This window comes from Marmota monax, unplaced genomic scaffold, assembly GCF_021218885.2.
Source record: "Marmota monax isolate L192 unplaced genomic scaffold, Marmota_monax_Labrador192_F-V1.1 WCK01_AAM20220418_F8-fsc00291, whole genome shotgun sequence".
Taxonomy (NCBI): domain Eukaryota; kingdom Metazoa; phylum Chordata; class Mammalia; order Rodentia; family Sciuridae; genus Marmota; species Marmota monax.
The window spans coordinates 56,087-75,773 of NW_026693329.1; the positions used below are offsets into that span (position 1 = coordinate 56,087).

A 19,687-nucleotide genomic window follows, 5' to 3' on the forward strand; every position below is an offset into this window, starting at 1 on the left:
TGGAGAGAGCACAGGGAGGGCATGATGTGGAACAGTGGTCCTTAATCTTGGCAGCATGTCATAATCACTCAGGAAACTTTCTAAAAATATTGATACCTACCCCCTCCTATGCCAATTAAATCCAAACCTCTGGGTCATGTGTGTCCCGGAAGCTCCTCAGGCAGGTCTCTTGTACAGCCAGGGCTGAAAACCACTGACTTGGGGGAAGGAATGTTAACTCAGTCCTTCCTCGGACACCAGCAGATTGTGCAGTTACCAAGTGCTAGACACTGGAGCACACAGGAGGGAGGCGAGTCTGACTTAGTCCCCCTGCTAATGGAGCTCACAGCTGGTGGGGCCCTCATTCTGGTTCTGATCCTGAGCTCCTAGGCTGATCCCCATTTCTTCTCTGAGTCTTAGGTTTCCTGTCAAATGAGGCAACAGGCCTGAATTTTCTCTGATTCCCACTTCCTTGTTTCTTCCAACCCAAAAGTCTGTTAGCCTATGTATATTCTTTCTTTTTTTGGTGATTTTTTTAATTAAAAATATACATAACGTACAGCTTTTTCATTTTCACCATTTTTCAGCACACAGTGCTATGGTGCTGAGTACATTCACATCCTTGTGCAGCCATTACCACCATTCATTTTCAGAACACTCTCATCTTCCCAAAATGAAACTATCCCCCTTAAACACTGACTCCCCACTTTCCCCTTCCCTCAGCCCCTGACAAGCGTTGATCTGTTTTCTGTCTCTGTGACTGTGACCACTCCGGAGACCGCACAGGCATGGAATCAGAGAGTATTTGGCCTTTTGTGGCTGACTTATTTATTCTACTCAGCTCTCAGCATAATGTCCTCAAAGTTCTTGTTTTGTTCTGTTGGTGCTGGCATGGAACCCAGGTGTATGGCTAAATTGCTGAGGGTCTCACTCAGTTGCCCAAGCTGGCCTCGAATTTGTGATCCTCCTGCCTCAGCCTCCCAAGTCACTGAGATTACAGGTACCTACAATACCACGCCCAGCAGCTCAGCTATGTTTTAGCATGTGTTAGAAGTTCATCCTTTTTAAGGCTGAATAATAGTCTATTGTATGAATAGACTATGTTTTTAAAAATCCATTTACCTGTGAATGGACAGCTGGATGGTTTCTACTTTCTGGCCATTATGAATAACGCTGCTATGAACATGGGTATACAAGTATCCCTGCTTTCCACTCTTTTGAGTATACACTCAAAAGACCTAATGGATCTTATGGTAAGTTTGTGTCTAATGTTTCGAGGACCCCACATACTGTTTTCCATAGTGACCACCCTGTTTTACATTCTTGTCAACAGTACAGGGAGGTTCCAGTTTCTCCACATCTTCACCAACACTTATTGCTTTTTTATAGTAGCCATCTTAATGAGTGTAAGATGATTTGCATTTTGATTTGCATTTCCTGAATGTTTAGTGATGTTGCAATATCTTTTAATTATATGTGACCCATTTGTATATCTTCTTTGGAGAAATGTCTATGTATATTCTTTCTTTTTTTGGTGATTTTTTTTGCACTTGATCTTAGCCAAAAGGCTGAGAAGCGATGGTGATTTTTTTTAAATTGAAAAATATACATAACGTACAACTTTGGGGTTCTTTCCCCCATTTTATTTCAAAAAATTTTTTTTAGTTGTTGATGGAACTTTATTTCACTTATCTGTTTTTTGTTTGTTTGTTTGTTTGTTTTTAATATGTGGTGCTGAGAATCAAGCCCAGTGCCTCACACATGCTAGGCAAGCACTCTACCACTGAGCCACAACCCCAGCCCTCTTTCCCCCATTTTTTAATTGGGTGGGTTTTGGTTTTTAAGTTGTAGGATTTCTTTGTATATTCAGAATATTTGCCTTTTATGATATATATGATTTGCAAAGATTTTTCTCCCATTCCATAGGTTGCTTTTTTACTCTGTTGATAGTGTACTTTAATTCACAGAAGTTTTTGTTGATTGGTTGATTTGTTGGTTTCTGGGGATCGAACCCAGAGATGCTGAACTATATCCTGGTACTTTTTATTTTTTATTTTGAGACAGAATCTCACTAAGTTTCCAAGGCTGACCTCAGCCTTCTGACTTGCTGAGCTTACGGGTGTGCACCATCACACCTGGCGGAAGTTTTAAATTTTGATGCAGTTCAATTTTTCTTTTTTTTTTCTTTTGCCTTTAACATTATATCCCTTGAATCATTGTTAAATCTAATGTCACAATGACTTTTATAGTTTTCACTCTTATGTTTACATCTTTAATTCATTTGGAGTTAAGTATAAGATAAAGGTCCAACCTCATTCTATTGTGTGTGGAGAGCCAATTTTTTTCAGCATCATTTGTTGAAAGGATTGTCCTTTCTCCATTGAATGGTCAGAAGATTGTTTTGTGGATGAAATAAAACAATATACGTTTTATGAAATAAAACATGTAACATACTGTGTGTGTTCGCTTTCTGTCACTGTGACAAATACCTGAGGAAAACAGCTTATAAGGAAGAAAGATTTCCTTTGGCGCCTAGTTTCAGAGATTTTAGTTCATGTTGGTTGACTGTGTAGATGAGAAGCACATGGTAGAGCAAAGAAAGGAAAGGCTGGGGTCCCCGTATCTCCTTAAGGGCACACCCGCAGCGACCCAACTTTCATCTACTAGGCCTCACTTTCCAAAGGTTCCACCATCTCCCAGTAGTACCACAGATTGGCAGCCACGCTTTTAACATATGGGCTTTTGGGGGACATCTAAGATCCAAACCATGATAACAAACCTAATAAGCAGCCTACCAAATGATGCTCCCTTCTTCCACCTTCTTTTCTGAAATGTGTTTTTTTTTAATTTTATTTTTTAGTTTTAGGTGGACTCAATATCTTTATTTTCACATTTACATGGTGCTGAGGATCGAACCCAGTGCCTCACACATGCTAAGCGAGTACTCTACCACTGAGCCTTAGCCCCTAAAATGTGGTTTTTAACTACAGCAGTTGATCTTTAGTCATTGTGATAACAAGTACCTATAGAGGACTGACTGACTGTCATGTTGTATTTCACATATATTAACCCATTTAATGTTCTAACAATTCTGTGGGGGTAGGTACTGTAGTTTTGGCATGTAATTTGCCCAGGGTTACATAACTAGTAAATGATGGGGCCTATATTCAAACCCAGATGGTTTGGCTGCTGAACCTGTAGGTGCATATACTTGACATGCTTGTGTGTTGGGTGATTTGTGATGGCTCAGGCTGGAGCTTTCTGGTCTGGAATTTAGAGAATGAAGGGCCTTGTCATGACCCTGGCCCCCAGGCCCATTTATGATGCTTTGAATCATAAGTGGAAATTAAATCATGAGTGTTCTTTCATGAAAGCAGCACCCTCAGATTGGATCCATCGGCTCAGCCTATCTGCTTGGGCAGAGAATGTGTGGTTCTGGTCTCATCTCTCATTTCCTTCCTGGGTCTCCTTATTCCAGGAGAAATGTAAAATAGTGTTCTCTATGATTTCACAGAAAAGGCAACTGATGGCTCCCTGCAGAGTGAGGACTGGACATTGAACATGGAGATCTGTGACATCATCAATGAGACGGAAGAAGGGTATGTGTCCCTGCCAACCGCCCCCCCCCCAAAGCCTCCCTCCACTCTCTGGGGTCACTCAGAGCTGGTCAGGGCTCAAGGATGGTGGGTTCGACTTCCAGTTTTGTTTTAGTCTGTTCATTGATAAGCCATTGATTGTTTTTTTTTTTTTTTCCCATCTGTTTCTGTCCCTCCTCCCCCAACCTGGTAATCACCTGCTTTGAATCATAAGTGGAAATTAAACTGCTTGGTTACCCAGTCCCTAGCGGCTGTTCATCTCTATTACCAAATCTTTACCTTTCCTGCCCTCCTCTCAGCCTCTGCAATCCCTTGGCAAATGTGGGGCTATCTCTGCCCTGGTTTGTTGGTCAAGAGACCCAGGAGTCACAGAAGGCGATCCAGAGTGTGGTCAGACAAGGCAGGGAATGAGCAAGGGGCACTCATGGCACAGAGCAACTGAGTGTTTCTGGCATGGGTGACTTAACCCATGACTTGCCCCTCTTGTGCTCGTGCACTCCTGGATCTGTTTGTTCTTACTGTTCCTTGTGTTATCTCCTTCTACTTTAAAGTCCACTCTATTTGTACTTCTTCCAAACTACTCTGTGTTTATCCCAGTTCCACACTATAAGCCCTTTATTTACAGTCACTATGCCTTCTTCTATTCCCAGGTGATTCTTGAGGATTTTTCCATGCTCTTCTCCACTATAAGATGGCTAAGTCCCTTCCCAAGCAGCAGAAAAACCCCACAAGTTGGGCTGATGGTAGGGTGCCCATATGCTTCCTGACCCTTACTTGAGGACTTCTGACTGCTGGGTCCTGACTGTGCAAGAAAAAGTTGGGACCCAGGCAAACCTGTGAATCTTGGTAGTTAACTTACTATCCCTCCATATATAAAATGGCCAATTACTTAACTTCAGAAGGTTGGACCTGCTTTCATTCAGCAGATATATGTGACATGACTACCTTGTGCCAGGTCCTGTTCTAAGTAGAAGCAGCATAGCAGTAAACAAGTCAAACTCCTTCCCTGCCCTCGAGGAGCTGCTAGTCTAGAGTGGGAAGGTGGGCTGTGAAGAAGATAATTAAAACACAGATGGGGACAGGAGGGAGCAAGGATAGAGAAGGCTGGGAATTGGCAATTTTAAATAGTAATCAAGGAAATCTCACCAAGAAGGTGACCTTGAACAAAGTCTTGAAGGAGATGAGGGAGTGAGGATTATACCAAGGAAGAACTATCCAGGCAGAGGGAACAGCAAGTCCAAAAATCCTAGGCAGAGTGTATCTGGTGTGTTTGAAGAATAGTAAGTGGCTCTATAGTAAAGGCCCAAAATGATGTCAAGGATATGAAGGGCATCCAGAAGTGCAGGGCTGCGTAGGCACTAAGGTAGCTTCAGCTTTTGGTGAGAGGGAACTCACAGGGATGTTTGATCAGGAAGAGGCATGTTCGGATTTCCATATTAAAGAGATTGCCCTGTCCACTGTGTTCAGAATGGCCTGGCTGGAGGCAGGCCAAGGCCAGAAGCAGACAAACCAGGTAGGTTCTTACAGTCATCCTGGTGTGGGTGAGCTTGAGGAGGGTAGTAGTAGGGGAGAGAGTACGGAGTTATTAGATTCTGTATAGATTTAGAAGATAGGGCCAATGGAATTTGCTGGTGTGAGATGTGAGAAAGAGTCAAAAATAACTCCCAAGGTTGGAGCCTGCAGAGGCACAGGATGGAACTGCCATGTTCTGAGATGGAACAGACTTGAGGGGTCTGCTACCAGCTCAGCTCCCAGGAGAGATGCTACAGGGTGACTGCACAGGTGACTCTGGAGTTGGGGGCAGTGGCCTGCACTGGCCCTTCTCTAATACCGTAATCACTAGAAACAGCCTGGCTGCCTTCCTTCAGACTTTCAAAGCTCTTCTTTTTCTGGTGAATTGCACAAATACCTATGTAGCTTGAGGGCAGGGGCAGGAACTCTGGGTTCCTTTATTCCTTGCATCCCTTTCAGTTGCCACTTATTTATTCATCTATCCAGATCTCCAGCTGTGTTTAGCCCCTACAGGTGGAGGGTTAGTCCTCCAAGATGCCAAAGGGGATGTGCCAGCCTGTCTTCGAGGGCTTACCTAGGAGCACTGTTGGGACTGTGGCCAAGGCCTGTGCCCAATGCCATGGGTCTGAAAGAGAGGCAGGTGCAGAGGTGTCCTGGAGGAGGCTTTAGTCTGGGGCTTAAGATTGACAGGATGAAAAAAGTGTGCTCTGTAGCTCAGGGTGGCATACAAAGGGTCAGTGAGTTGAAAGATACACTTATGGTCTTGGATGCACGAGGCAAAGAAGGAACATCTGGAATCAGGCTGGAAAGGAGGTCCAGGTCAGGTGTGTCCTTTTCTCTTTTGCTCTGTTCTTCTGGGCATCTGCTTTCACCCTTTTCCCTCCCATCTAGACCCTGCCTCAGATCTTGGCAAGCCACCTGTTGCCAACAAGTCTCAGGGACTTCTCAGGCTCTTAGGGTGAAAACCCTCAGCCACGCCTCTCTGCAGCTCCACTCCAGGCCCTTCAGCCCCACTGATCTTTCAGCTCCTTGAATTCTCTGCATTCCTATCCCCAGTTTAAAATTCTCCACAATATGAACATCATACAAATATGTCCACAACTCTCCTTTCTCAGTGAATTGCACAAATAGTATGTGGCTTGAAGGCAGGAGCAGAAACCTTTCCAAAGGGGCTGAGCTGGTGCTTGCTAACTCAAGCTGAAGCTCACAGAAGGTCCGGACACCCATTCCCTCTGGTGGCCCAGGCTCCTGCTGGTGCATGTTTGAGTGAGAGAGGATTTTTCATCTTACCTCAATTATGAGATTGTTGTCTGAAGTCCCTTCCCAAGTGGGAGGAAAAAAAAAAACACGGGGCTGATGGGAGGTGCCCACCCATTCTCTCTTGGTCCTCTCTGGAGATCTTCTGACTATTGTTCCTTGTTTTCCCCAGCTGGCCATTTTCTCTAAATGGTTCCCAACACTCACAGGATCTGGGCTCAAACCTTGCTTCACTGGCACTGGCCCCCTTCCCTCCAATTTGGACAAGTCCTCTGTTAGGTGATTCCATAGTACCTGATATTATACTTATGTTCATCCCAGTTTAAACTTATGCATCAGTGTGAGATCAGTGTCTGTCTTGTGCCACAACCCCTGCTAGTCTGTAGGCTCCACGAGGGCAGGAATTCCATCTCTTTTATCACTAGGTTAGCCCTAATCCTAAAAACAGCATCACATGATCTGCTCTCAGTAAATATTTGTTGAGGAATAAAGGGAATAAATGAATAAAGTCCCTCAGGCGCTCACAGTCTTATGAGGGATGCAGGCATGTAAACATAATCATAACACAGCATGACAAGGGCAGAGAGAGAGAGAAAGAAGATCAATATGGCTGTGGAGACAGACTAATGCAGTAGCCACCAGCCAGCCTGGAGGCTGTCAACAGCAAAGCCTTCTTGGAGGAGGAGGTAACGCTCAAGTGGAGTCTTCTAGGGTACCAGGGCACCTTCTAGGAGAGGCAGGTGGAAGACGGGGTAGGCCGTGGGAGGCGGGGAGTGGAATCCCCAGGCTGCAGAGCAGTGTGTGCAGCAGACATAGGAAGCATAATGTGGTGGATGGATTAACAGTGTGAAGCCTGAAGCCATCTGCCTGGACTGGAAACCTAGGTCACTGTTCACTTGTTGTATGACCTCGGGAGACGTTACATCTCCCTGTGTCTCAGTCAGTCTTGCTGTTTATAGGCTGGGGTTACTAACAGTACCTTATCTCATAGGGTTGTTATAAGGATTAAAGGAATAAGTATACATGAAAGATCTGTCTACATGACTAGGTCCACATTCCTATGTTAGTCAGCTTTTCATTACTGTGACAAAATACCTGAGATGATTGACTTTAAAAAAAAAAAGAGAGAAATGCCTTAGTTTAGCTCATAGTTTTAAAATTTTGAGAGGTTTTAGTTCATGGTTTGTTGGCTTTTTGCTTTGGGGCCTGTGATGAGGCAGTACATATGGCAAGAATGCATGTAGCAGAGGAAGCGGCTCCCTTCATGGTGGCTGGGAGGCAAAGAGGAATAGGAAGTGCCCGAGATGCACTTCAAGGGCACCTCCAATGACCTAATTTCCCCCCACCAGACCCTACCTTCTAAAGGTTCCACCTCCTCCCAATAGCACCACAAGCTAGGGTCCAGGACTTCACCATTGGGCCTTGGAGGACATACAAGATCCAGACTACAGCATCATGCTATGTAGATGGACTTGCTCCTTATCCTTTAAGGTCCTGGCAGGTGCATATTGGTGAACTGCCCCACCGGCCTCTCTCTGGGCTCTCCTCAATTTCCAGGGCTGAGGTCACCTTTGACCTGAGGAACTCTGATGCCTGAGGCCTTGTATGACAATCCAGTGTTCATTAACCATGAGTGCCTGACTGTTTGAGACCCTGTTTACCAGGCTTTGCCCGAGACCTACCTAATTAGGACACACATGTGTATTTGGGAATTGCTCCCCAGGCAATACTGGTCTGAAACTCTGATAAGGATCTGCTGACCTGGGTCATTTTCATGACATCTCTTCCCCAGTTCACTGAGTCTTTGTCTGCACTGTAGCCTCTACGCTGGAGGGACACAGAAGGAGCAGAGCGAGTTCATGGCTGAGCGTGTGTGTGTGTGTGTGTGTGTGTGTATGGGTGTGTTTTTTCAGGGTGATCGAGGAGGGGCAATGGGAAATGAGAATGCTTCTCAGAAGAGCAGGGCTTCTCAGAAGAGCAGGTCTGGAACTGAAGCCCCAATGGTCTACAGGCCCTGGGGACCAGTGATGAGCTTGCTGTATGACTGGAAAGCATGGCTCTCAGGAGTCCAGGGTGGGAGGGGGCTGCAGAGGTGGGATCATGGGGACCTAGGGGACTACCATGACAGGCCTGGCCTTTCCAGTGAGTGCTCCTGAGGTTTGATGCCTCTTATACTTGCCTGATCTCTCCTGCCTGCTCCATCAGGGCCCTTGACTCAGCTTATCTTGCCTTCTCTGGTTTTCTTTCTTTCTTTTTATTAATATATATATTTTATTTTTTAGTTGTTCTTTATTTTATTTTTATGTGGTGCTGAGGATCAAACCCAGGGCCTCACATGTGCTAGGCGAGCACTCTACCGCTGAGCCACAACCCCAGCCCTGGTTTTCTGATTCTAGCTGTCTAATCTGCAGCAGTTCCTTGAGACTTTGCAGTTCCTCTGACCTGACTGTGATGCTCCTCTCTGAAGCTTCTCCCCTGGGGACAGAGATAAATACTTGCTCTTGTGTTCACCCAATCACTCTCAGGCAGCACTTCCCACAGCCTGGGGATGAATTTTCAGTTTAAACCTAACTGGGAGCCTGCTGTCTGTCTTGATTGCCCCACTGCCTGAGAGCTGGTTCTGCCAGCACAAGTGCTTGCTGCCCTTGGAGGGAAAGCTGTGTCCATTTTTTCTGCTCCATGTAAGTTCAGGAGGCGAGGAAAGAGACTGCACTGAGAGGGATGGCAGCTGCAGGTCTTGTGGGTCTGGGTTGACCATGGATTGGCAGAGCCCTTGAGAGAGGAAATCAGTCTGTGCACCTGGCCAATAACTGCTGACTTTCACTAGCTCAGCCCATCAGAGCATAGAACTACTGCTCAAGTCCCGTATTTGCAGAAATCAGCATCCCCATTTGGAAACTGCAGCCATACAGCAAACATACTTGGCCAGGGCCCATTCCCATCCCATCAGGTCTTTGACTCAGGAGCCAAGAATTCCCATAGGGCAGCTATGTTTCAAGTTGGGAATGGGAAATGGAGGTTCAGGGGATTTAAATTTTTTCCAGAAGCCTTGCTGTTTACTGTGTCTTTCCCTGTGAATTAGGCCAATTGGCAAAGCTTCCACCCTCCCCTCCCCTGACTTCCTTACACACACTTGAAAGGACATCTCCATTTGGTAAATAGAGTACAAATATGTTAGAACTGTAGAAGTAGGAGGACCCAGACTCTCAAACACTCATCCTAGGAGAGAAGGAGGTGCAGTGACACATCTTTTAGTGGGAGTCAGGAGCCCGCTTGTGATAGCAAAGGGCTGGCCTGCAGCTGGGTGGGGCTCCCCAGAGCACAGGGTGATGGGGCTCCAGGAGGCAGGGGCTCTGTGCCTGGGGCAGCTCTTAGAACCACAACTTTCTTGAATCCTGGATTAGAATAAATTAAATAATATCCAGGCGCAGTGGTGCATGCCTGTAACCCAGCGGTTCAGAAGGCTGTGGCAGGAGAGCTGAAAGCGAGGTGCTAAGCAACTCAGTGAAACCTTATCTCTAAATAAAATACAAAATAGGGCTGGGGATGTGGCTCAGTGGTCGAGTGCCCCTGAGTTCAATCCCTGGTACCAAAAAAAAAAAAAGAAAAGAAGAAGAAGAAAAAGAAAGAAATAATAAGTTAAATAACATGTTAAAGCCAAACTTTCCTTGTGTGCTTGGAGGACTCCTCAGGATCCCAACCCTCAGTTATAACAGTAATTTAAGAAAGAAATCAAAAAGCTATCAATTTAGGAACAAAGAATATGGCCCATTTGTAAACTGGGACTGCCTGTGATTCTGTAGAATTCCTCATGGGAATCCACATCATATCTATAACCTGAAATCCCAGAAACCCTTGGGCTTTGAGGAGACTCACTGAGTTTTCTATGGCAGAAGGAGTTCCATCATGGAGCTAGAAGGAATGGAAGCTTCAGCAAAGATCTAGACATATCTCTCTTGTGGTCTGGAAAAACTCTTTTCAGTGCCCCCATCCACCAGTGGGTTAGTTACTATTTTGAGGAAACAACATGTATTTTGTGATACAAAATTGAAAATGTCTGCAAAAAGTGACTCCAATGAAAAATCCCCCGCTACCTCCACTACCCATTTCCCCTTCTTGGGGGCAACCACTGTTACCAGGTTCTTATCATGCCCTGAAGAGACGCTCTTCTTGACCTGGACATGTACTGCATATATCTTTGCTGTACTTTTATAACAAATACCATCATACCTTATGTACTGTTCCACAAAAAACTTTGTGCACGTCTTTTTAAAAAAATTTTTTTAGATGTAGTTGGATACAATGCTTTTATTTTATTTATCTATTTTTATGTGGTGCTAAGGATCGAACCCAGCACCTCGCATGTGCTAGGCGAGCACTCTACCTCTGAGCCACAACCCCAGCCCCTGTGCACATGTCTTCAAGTTTGGTCCATAATAGTGTATAAGGAGTTTCTTTATTCTTTTTCCCAGCTGCCTAGTATTCCATTGTGTGGATGAGCCATGATGTAATTGAACTCATTTCCTATTGGTGGTCATTTGGTTTGCTTCCAGTCATGTATATTTACAAACATGGTGTGGTGAATAACCTTGTATATATGCTAGTTGATGCATGTGGAAGTGAATCTGTGGGATAGTACCCCAGAATGGGACTTGGGAGGATCTTACTATGCTTGTTCTTTTCTCCAGGCCAAAGGATGCCATCCGGGCCCTGAAGAAGCGGCTCAGTGGGAACCGGAACTACAGGGAAGTGATGCTGGCTCTGACAGTGAGTACTGCTCTCTAGCCTTGTCTGCTCCACAGGGCGGGCCTTCCCTCTGTCCACTTGGCACAGTCTCAGGCATGGGGTCTGTGCCACTGAAGTTCAGCAGAGCCTTCCGGTAGCTCCCTTGGCTTTTCCTGCCCTACTCTGACATGGGAGTGAGCTTCCGTCTGGTAAATGTAAACCATCAGAAGATAAGGCGTGGACAGGTACAAAAGTCCAGAGCAGAGAAGCCAGAGGCTGGGGTTGGTCCCCTTCCTGCCACCAGCCTGCTCTGAGACTGTAGGTGACAGTTTTCTCTTTATAAAATGTTCACATGTGCTCTGGCATTCCTATAGTCCAGCTACTCAGGAAGCTGAAGCAGGAGGATAGGATTGAAAGTTCAAGGCCAGACTGGGCAACTTAGGGAGACCGTTCTCAAAGTAAGTGTTTTAGTCCTCTTTTTCGCTGCTATGACTAAATGATCCAACCAGCACAAATTATAGAGGAGGAAGAGTTTATTTGAGGGCTCACAGTGTCAGAGGTCTTAATCCATAGAAAGCTGGTTCCATTCCTCGGGGCTCGAGATGAGGCTGAACATCATGGTGGGAGAGGGTGGCAGAGAGAAGCAGCTCACATCATGGGGACCAGGAAGCAGAGAGAGAGTTTTCCTCTTGCCAGATACAAATATATATACCCCAAAGCTATGCCCCAGTGCCCGCCTACTCCAGCCACACCCCACCACTTCAGTTACCACTTGGTTAATCCCTATCAGGGGATTAATTCACTGATTGGGTTAAGATTCTCACAACCCAATCATTTCTCCTCTGAACCTCCTTGCATTGTCTCACACGTGAGCTTTTGGGGGACACCTCACATTTAAACCATAGCAATAAGAATTTTTAAAAAGGCTTGGGATGTATGTCAGTGATATAGTACTTGGTTTCAATCCCCAGTATTGAAAAAATTTTAAAAAGGTTCACTTCCACCTATCCTGTACCTGCCCTAGACTGCTAAACTTTCAGATACTGATACAGACATTTATAGCAGTTTCCAAAATGGGTTTCATTATCTCCCTCATACAGATGAGGAGACTGAGGCTCAGAGAGATCTAGAGGTTTGGCCCAGCCTTCACAGCTAGTAAGGTATTGAGCTGTGGTTTGCCATTATAAAATGATCTTTTGTTTGGGGTAAAAACTGAAAATAGCTACAAGGGTTCTTGAAAACGTTAACCAAGTGACTCCTTTCAGGAAGAGTGGACCAGATTTTTGCCCTCCTTAAGATGTCAGAGAATTAAAAGGGAGACTTCAGCTGCTATTTCTGTCTTAAAAGCTAACAGTTTTTCAGATGTGGCAAAATCTGGGCCACAGTGAGTTCTTAGAATAGAAACTGTAACAGGTCAGCATGTCGACTTCTCTGTAGGTTTGAAATAGTGGGTTATTTAACCAAAACAGCCGTAACATATTTCCTTTTAAAGCAACTATTTGGATTCATTGCCCAAGTAGACCCCAAAACTTATTAGGAGAGTTCTCTCTGCCAGGGAATTGGGATGTGAACAGTAAAGGAGAAAATGCTAGTTGAGAAGCAGAGAGTTGAAAGCTTTTATTTTTCTCAGAATTTGAGTCACTAAACCTGGTTCACTAAACCTGGAGTGATGCCCCAAATGAGTTGTCGATAACCCACACCACCAGGGGCTGAGCTCTGACAGGTCAGGGCATTTCCCTGGTATCTGAAACTTCTTCACAGGCCTGAACATCATCTGACTTTTCCTAATGTTTGGGTTTTGCTGCTCATTGATTGATGTCTTCAGGAGATCTGTGAATGTACAGAGTCATTGTCCCTGTACCCAGGGCCTCACATGGCACATTTTGCATGGTCTCACATCTGCTCTGATGACTCCACATGCCCCATTAGTTGTTCTCAGTCTTCCTGCTTTCGTTCTTATATTTTGTATTTTTGGTACTGGGAATGGAACCCAGGGGCACTCTACCACTGAGCTGCCTAGCCCTTTTTATTTTTTATTTTGAGACAGGGTCTCACTAAGTTGCTAAGGGTCTTGCTAAGTTACTGAGATTGACCTCAAACCTGTGATCCTTCTGCCTCAGCCTCCCGAATGGCTAGGATCTCGGGTGTCCACCACCACAGCCGGCTGTCCTCTTGGTTTTTGTTTCCTACCTTTGTGTCTGTTCCTGCCAAGATTGTTAGTATTCACCCAAAATAGGAGCTAGAGACCCTGAAGGGCTGTCTGCTCAGGACTTTGTGTATACACAGGAAGCGCCTGCTTCCGATCACGTCAGGCCCCTTTGGCTTACTCCACGGGTTTGGCTGCACCTTGGAAAATTCCCTCTTGTGTCTCATGGCTTATAAACCAGAGGGACAGATCTTCCCAGGGCCTTTTTGGCAAGTGACCTGAAGTGGCTCTTGCCAGCCCAGGAGGACCTGCTGTGTCTCCTGCTTGATAGGCTTTGGGCTGCTCTGCAGCACATACACATCTGCTGGGGGTGTTCTCAAGGCCAGGCTGGGACACATTGACCTTGAGGTCTACTGTCAATAGAACTGAGTGACATGCTCCCTAAAGGCAAGAAGAGTGTCTTTCCTGTGTCCTCCTTGGAAGAGGAGCTAGATCCCCAGGCTGCCTGTGGGCACTGCAGGAGAAATGGGGGAAGCAAAATTTCTGGCTGGTTGCTGAGCTGCCAGGGGTGGAATGTCCCAGTGTGGCCTGCTAGGTGCATGACAACTCTGAGGCTCAGTTTCCTCATCTCTAAAATGGAAAAATACCCAACTGATAGGGTTATTTCAAGGGACAAATGAAGGGAGAAGAAATCTGGAATATAATTACCTGTCATCTGAGAGATTCTCAGCTGATGTGGCTCCTTGGAAGGGGGCTTGTAGTTGGGGTGGTTCAGTGCCCTGGGGAAGTGGGAAGACCAGAGTTCCTAGGAAAGTGGTTCTGAGTTTCTGTGTTGCCTCTCACATTGACCAACAATTGGGCCTAGAACCATCTCTTCCTCTTTCTAAGCCTTTTAACTTTAAAAATATGGGGTAATAAGGTCCACTTTAAAGAGAACGAATTAGTTGTGAGAATGGAATGAAATTACATGTGATATGGAGAGATCCCTCCTAGTGCCTGGCATGTGGCAAGTATTCAGTCCACATCACAGTTCTGGAACTTCTACAGTCATGGTTTGTCAAGGTAAAGTCCAGCAGTCTGAACCAGACCTTGGAATGGCTGTGTAAGTTAACCTGTCCTCAGATGAGTTTGGGCACATGAGAATAACCAAGGCAGTCAGAAATGTCCTGTCACTGATGATGTCCTTTCAAGGAGGCATTTCTTAGCCAGTTGACTGGGCACCAGAGGTAAGGGTGGCATGGAAAGGACCAGGTAATCCTATGGGTTGATTTCCAAAGAGCTGAGAGGGGCAGAGCTCTGTGTTCAAGGATGGTGAGGTCCTCCTGTGAGAACTTCTGAATTCCAAGGAGGTTCCTACTTATCCTATGGAAGAACAAGAAGCTGTTCCTTTGTTCAAGTGGGTAAGCAGTCTTCTGAATTGTAACTCATATGTAATTGTAGTCTCTGTTGGTCCCCAACCCCACATGAGACACTGCTAACCGCTTTACACATATTCTCTCTAATCTTCCCAACCATCCTGCAAGGGAGGACTCATTGTCCCCACTTGACAGGTGAAGAAGCTGAGGCCCTGAGATACTTGTTCTGGGCTGCATAGGGAGATAGTGGCAGAACTGAGTCTAGCCCACACGGGCCATCTGGTCAGAGCCTGTGTGCCAGTCTTTCTGATCAGCTGAGGCCTATAGACCCATCTGGACAAAGGAGTAGCAGGCAGTGTCTGATTTGAACATGTACCTTAAAGCCACTAGCAGCTGAGGCCCACAAACCATTTGTCAGGGTAGAAGATCCCTTGTCATTGCCAACTTTGTTTGCAGAAGCAGGGTATGTGGGGGGTGTGAGCACGTTTGGTTCCTCACACGTAAGGGCCAGTAACTCACCAGGCAATTTACGCTGTCACAGCAGCCTCCTCTTGTGACAGAGCCTGTCTCTCACTGGCTAATGCCTCACACCCAGAAGCCCAGAGGGAGGAGTTAAAATGCTAATTTTCAGGGACCGCTCAGTCATTTTGATCCCATTAAAACACCAGCATCCTTCTCATGCAAAACCGGTGCCTCAATTACCAACTAATTGCCTGATTATTGTGCAGGGACAGGAGACTTCAGTCAGCAAGGGGCTGCTGTCATCCTCGAAGGGACAGCTGAATTAGAGTGTGGGAATGTGCGTGCATGGAGGTTTGGCTCTGGAGGAGACGTGTCAGAAAGATGATCTAGGAGCAAGACAGGGGATGGGGACCCCAGCTGCCCGCCTCAGGTCCTGGAGTCTTCTCCAGCTCTCACAGTGGTGACCCTGCCTCCCTCCCCACATCAGGTGCTGGAGACGTGTGTGAAGAACTGTGGCCATCGCTTCCACATCCTAGTGGCCAACCGAGACTTCATCGACAGCGTTCTGGTCAAAATCATCTCTCCCAAGAATAACCCTCCCACCATTGTACAGGACAAAGTGCTTGCTCTGATCCAGGTAGGCTGGCTTCCCTCACCCAGTCTGTTGGGATAGAGTAAGATGGGGCCTCTACGGAGTCCTCATGCTCTCCCACCATTTAGAGGGAAAAATGGAAGCTTCTGGCCTTAAATATTTATGGTGAAATACTTATTTTATTTATACTTATCCCACTGGAGTGAAATCCAAAACAGTAGCTCTTTAAACAGTTGACAGAAGCTTCAAGAAAACTTCTGGGTGCCCGGCCCCATGCTGCCCACAAAGGTAGGCAGGTGCGGGGGCCTCAACAGTCCTCTGAGACAATGTGGAGTGGGAAGGGGCATGTTAGAGCTGTGTGCAGGGTTGGTGAGGTCATAGGGCAAGGGCCAACTCTGGGGTGGTGGACATGGTTTTAAGGGATTCCACTGAAGAGATGACATTTTTGTTGTATCCTGAAGAATGAGGAGGAACTTGGTGGAAAGGTCAGAGTGTGAGAGACATCACAGCATGTGCAGAAGCCTAGAAGCATCAGAGAGAGCAGTTGACTCATTTGGGGTGTCTTCATTGTTACTGGCTCTGCAACAAATTATCCCCAAACCTAGCAGCTTGAAAAAAAAAAGATTGTTTATGATAACATGGTTTCTGTGGGCTAAGCACTCTGAATCAGCTTGTTGGGTGAGTCTGCTTGGGGCCTCATGAGTATGCATTCATCTGAAGGCCGGACTTGGGCTGGAGGCTCCACTCCTAAGAGGTTACCTCCACATGGCTATTGGTGAGAAGCCTCCATTTTTTTGCTAACTATTGGCAGAAATCCAAGTATAGGTCTTAATGATCCAGTCTCTGAAGTCACAAACCATCTCTCCTATCTTATTCCGTAAAAAGATAATGACCAGCTCCAGTCTTTAGAGTAGGGAAATTAAATCCCACCTCTTGAAGACATAGTGTCAAAGAATTTGGGGGCATGTTGGGAAAACCATCTCATGGGGAGCAGGGTATAATGAAGACTGTCTAGGACCAGGCTTGTGGTGGGCAGGGCAGGAAGGAGATGAGGCCAGAGGATATGTAGCACCTGTGGACTGTGAATGCTGAGGGGCTTAGGCTTGGTCCTTGTAGGCAGTGGGGAGCCATTGAAGGTTTCTGAACTGGTCCGTGCACAGACCTGATTTTAGAGCACCTGGTAACAGGACACAAAAATCCATAGGAAAGCCAGGTATGGGGGCGCATGCCTATAATCCCAGCCACGTAGGAGGCTGAGGCAGGAGGATCGTAAGTTCAAACCCAGCGTCGGAAAATTTAGCAAGGCCCTAAGCAACTCAGCGAGACCCTGTCTCTAATAAAATATAAAAAAGGGCTAGGAATGTGGCTCAGTGGTTAAGCCACCAATTTTGGTACCTGGGTTCAATCCCTGGTACCAAAAAAAAAAAAAATCCAGAAGGACATTTTAAAAATACATTTTTTTTTGTAATTATAGACAAACAGCATACCTTTGTTTATTTTTATGTGGTGCTAAGGATCCAGCCTAGTGCCTCACACATGCTAGGCAAGTGCTGTGCCACTGAGCTACAGTCCCAGCTCCTCCACAAGGACATTAACATAGCTAGTCACCCTTATCAGCAGACAAAGTCAGACACAGTCTGCAGGTGTCAAGAGGAGACAGGAGACCACGCTAGGGGACGGGGAGTGGGTTTCCATAAGGGCAGAGGGAGGCAGCCAGACCCAGGTTGCTGAGCAGACAAAGCCATGTGGAATGGGCACAAGGGCTCTCCAGGGTGGTTGGTCACGAGACAGAGAGGATCAAGAGGGGCCAACTGAGGAGCTGCGGCGTCTGCCTGGAAAGTCCTGCCCAGGCTCTTGGAGAAGTCAGTTCCTATTCACCCTCAAACACCACAGAAACCTCCTGGCCACCTGATTGAAAGTACACACACAGATACTCTTTCCCTCTCACATCACCCTCTTTTATGGTCTCCAAGTGCAGCTTTGCTGGTTTTTCTGTTGTCTGTGTCACTCCATTCCTTAAGAGTCAGGCTCAGTTGAATGTAGAGCAGTTGAATATGGAGAATGGATGGTCAATAAGTATTTTTTCAATGAAGTTCTGAGGTGGGGAGGGAGTAGGGATGACAGAAGAGTCCCTTTCTATGTTTCCTCTAGGGTGGCCTCTGGCACCTCACACACACATACACACACTTAGGGTTACACTTCCCCTTCCCCTACCCTTTCCTCTTTCCCCTCCACCCCGCACAGCCTCTCCTTCTGGGGCTACACTCCTCTGTACGCTCCCAGGGATTGCTGGCGGGAGAAGGATTACTGGCTTTCTCTTACTAAAGACAGAGCACCTCAGTCTGAACCCCTTATGCAGGGCTTACAGTGGCTGCAGACACAGCTCACCCTGAGGCTTGGCTGGGCCTGCTGGGGTACAGCTTACCCTTAGAACAAGCACAGCCAAATTAAGGGGCATGATCTGCTGCTAGAAATGAAGCTTTCTTGTCTAATCATCACCTGCCTTGGTCCCAGCTCTTCCCAGTTTTTCCCTGCACTGCTTCTAACCTCAGGCAAGTATGGTAAATTCATGGGCATCTGCCTCCTTATCTGAAAAATGGGGGCCAAGTTCCTGCCTGCCTGTTCTCAGCCCTGGGCCTGTGAGGTCAGCCCATGCAGCACAGTGGCCCACACCCATGTCCCCAGGCCTCCCCCTGCTGGTTTGGCAGCAGCAGTGTGCACTGGCTCATGATGGCCTGAGCAGAATGGGGCCTCAAGGGATCTTGCTGGCTCCCATTCAGGCTGGACACACTGGATACAGTCCCCTGACCCAGCTGTGAAAGGCAGGGGGCTGGAGATGAAGATCCTTTAGGTGGGGACTGGTGATCTTCCACTCCAGGCTTTGCAGTGTTCCTCAGGAGCCTGCACCTTTGTTGTGGTCATCCAACACAGACAAGAGCGGCACTCAGAGCTACTGGACAGTGTGGCTTCTGTAACAACAGGGTGGACCAATGAATAAATTTAGGGCACTCAGACTTTTTTTGCCTCGCACATGCTAGGCAGATGCTCTACCATTGAACCACATACCCAACGCTTAAAATGGCTTTTCTAAAGTCTTCTGTGCCCTGAGGGAAATGGGTAATGGAGCTTGTCCTGTCATGTCACCTGTCCCTAGCTCACTGTCCCCCAGTTCCCTTCCTTGAGTGCTGGTCACAGATTTGGACAAAAGTGGCACTTCCAGTGGTATATATTTGCCATCTTCAGCCCCCCATGGCCAACTGTGAAGACAATCCACTGGTACCCCACCCTACACTCAAACCTGTCCCTCATCAAGGTTTCTTGTGTCTTTAGGCTGCCCTCTAGACATCCACAGCCACCCTGTCACCAACCCCCCCAGAAAAACAATCCCGCGGGCCCGTGTATTCCAGAGGGTCCTGACACTCAGAAAGCTGGAAGAAGAATGTCTTCTGTGTTCCCCGAGACCAAGCCCAGTGCATGAATTATGCATGGGCATCATGGTTCTAGGACTCTGCACCCGACTCAGGTACAAGGGCTCGGTGGATCACCCCCCCCACCCCAACATGGTGTCTGATCCTCTGGGTAGGGCTAGTCTCCCTGGTAGGCCAACTGAGAAAGACACAGGGAGCAGAAAACCCTGGTTACAACCTCCCAGTGCTCCTTGATATTACAGGCTTCTCCACTGCCACCTTTCACTTCGCCCCTAAGGTTTCCTTGGCTGGTTTTGTTGCTCATGTTCCTCTCTCTTTCCTCACATGAAGTCTCATTCACTGAGAAGACAAGAATGCTGCTCTCCCTCTACAGTCTCCCTCAGGCTTTCCCTTATTGTTTTGAGGAACAGGAATGGAATCACCCTGGTAGAACAACCTCAGCCTGGCCGTGCCTCGCCACCCCACCGTCCGCACTCCAGCAATAGAGTCTAAAAATACTCTCCACTGAGGAAAGTAGGAAGGATCCAGGTGGTGATGGAAGTGGGGGCAGGAGGGCTGGAAGGGGCTGCAGGGGCTGTGTTCTTTGAAGGTGTCAGAGGCCTGGTGGCTGCCTCAGAATCCAGTGAAAAACACAA

At 46.9% G+C, this 19,687-nt stretch overlaps 1 protein-coding gene across 9 annotated transcripts in view; it reads left to right on the top strand.

The window, feature by feature from the left end:
- The first annotated feature begins 3,493 nt into the window (after positions 1-3,493).
- Tom1l2 (target of myb1 like 2 membrane trafficking protein) overlaps positions 3,494-19,687 on the top strand; it is a 58,686-nt gene continuing 42,492 nt past the window's right edge. For all 9 annotated transcript variants that reach the window (XR_006854506.2, XR_006854507.2, XM_046456707.1 and 6 more), the window contains exons 1-3: positions 3,494-3,578; positions 11,033-11,111; positions 15,520-15,669. Coding sequence is in view for 7 of the 9 variants with exons in the window: in XM_046456707.1 (XP_046312663.1) it covers positions 3,541-3,578; positions 11,033-11,111; positions 15,520-15,669 (267 nt within the window). In the remaining 2 variants the exon portion in view is untranslated. The remainder of the gene's footprint in view (positions 3,579-11,032; positions 11,112-15,519; positions 15,670-19,687) is intronic.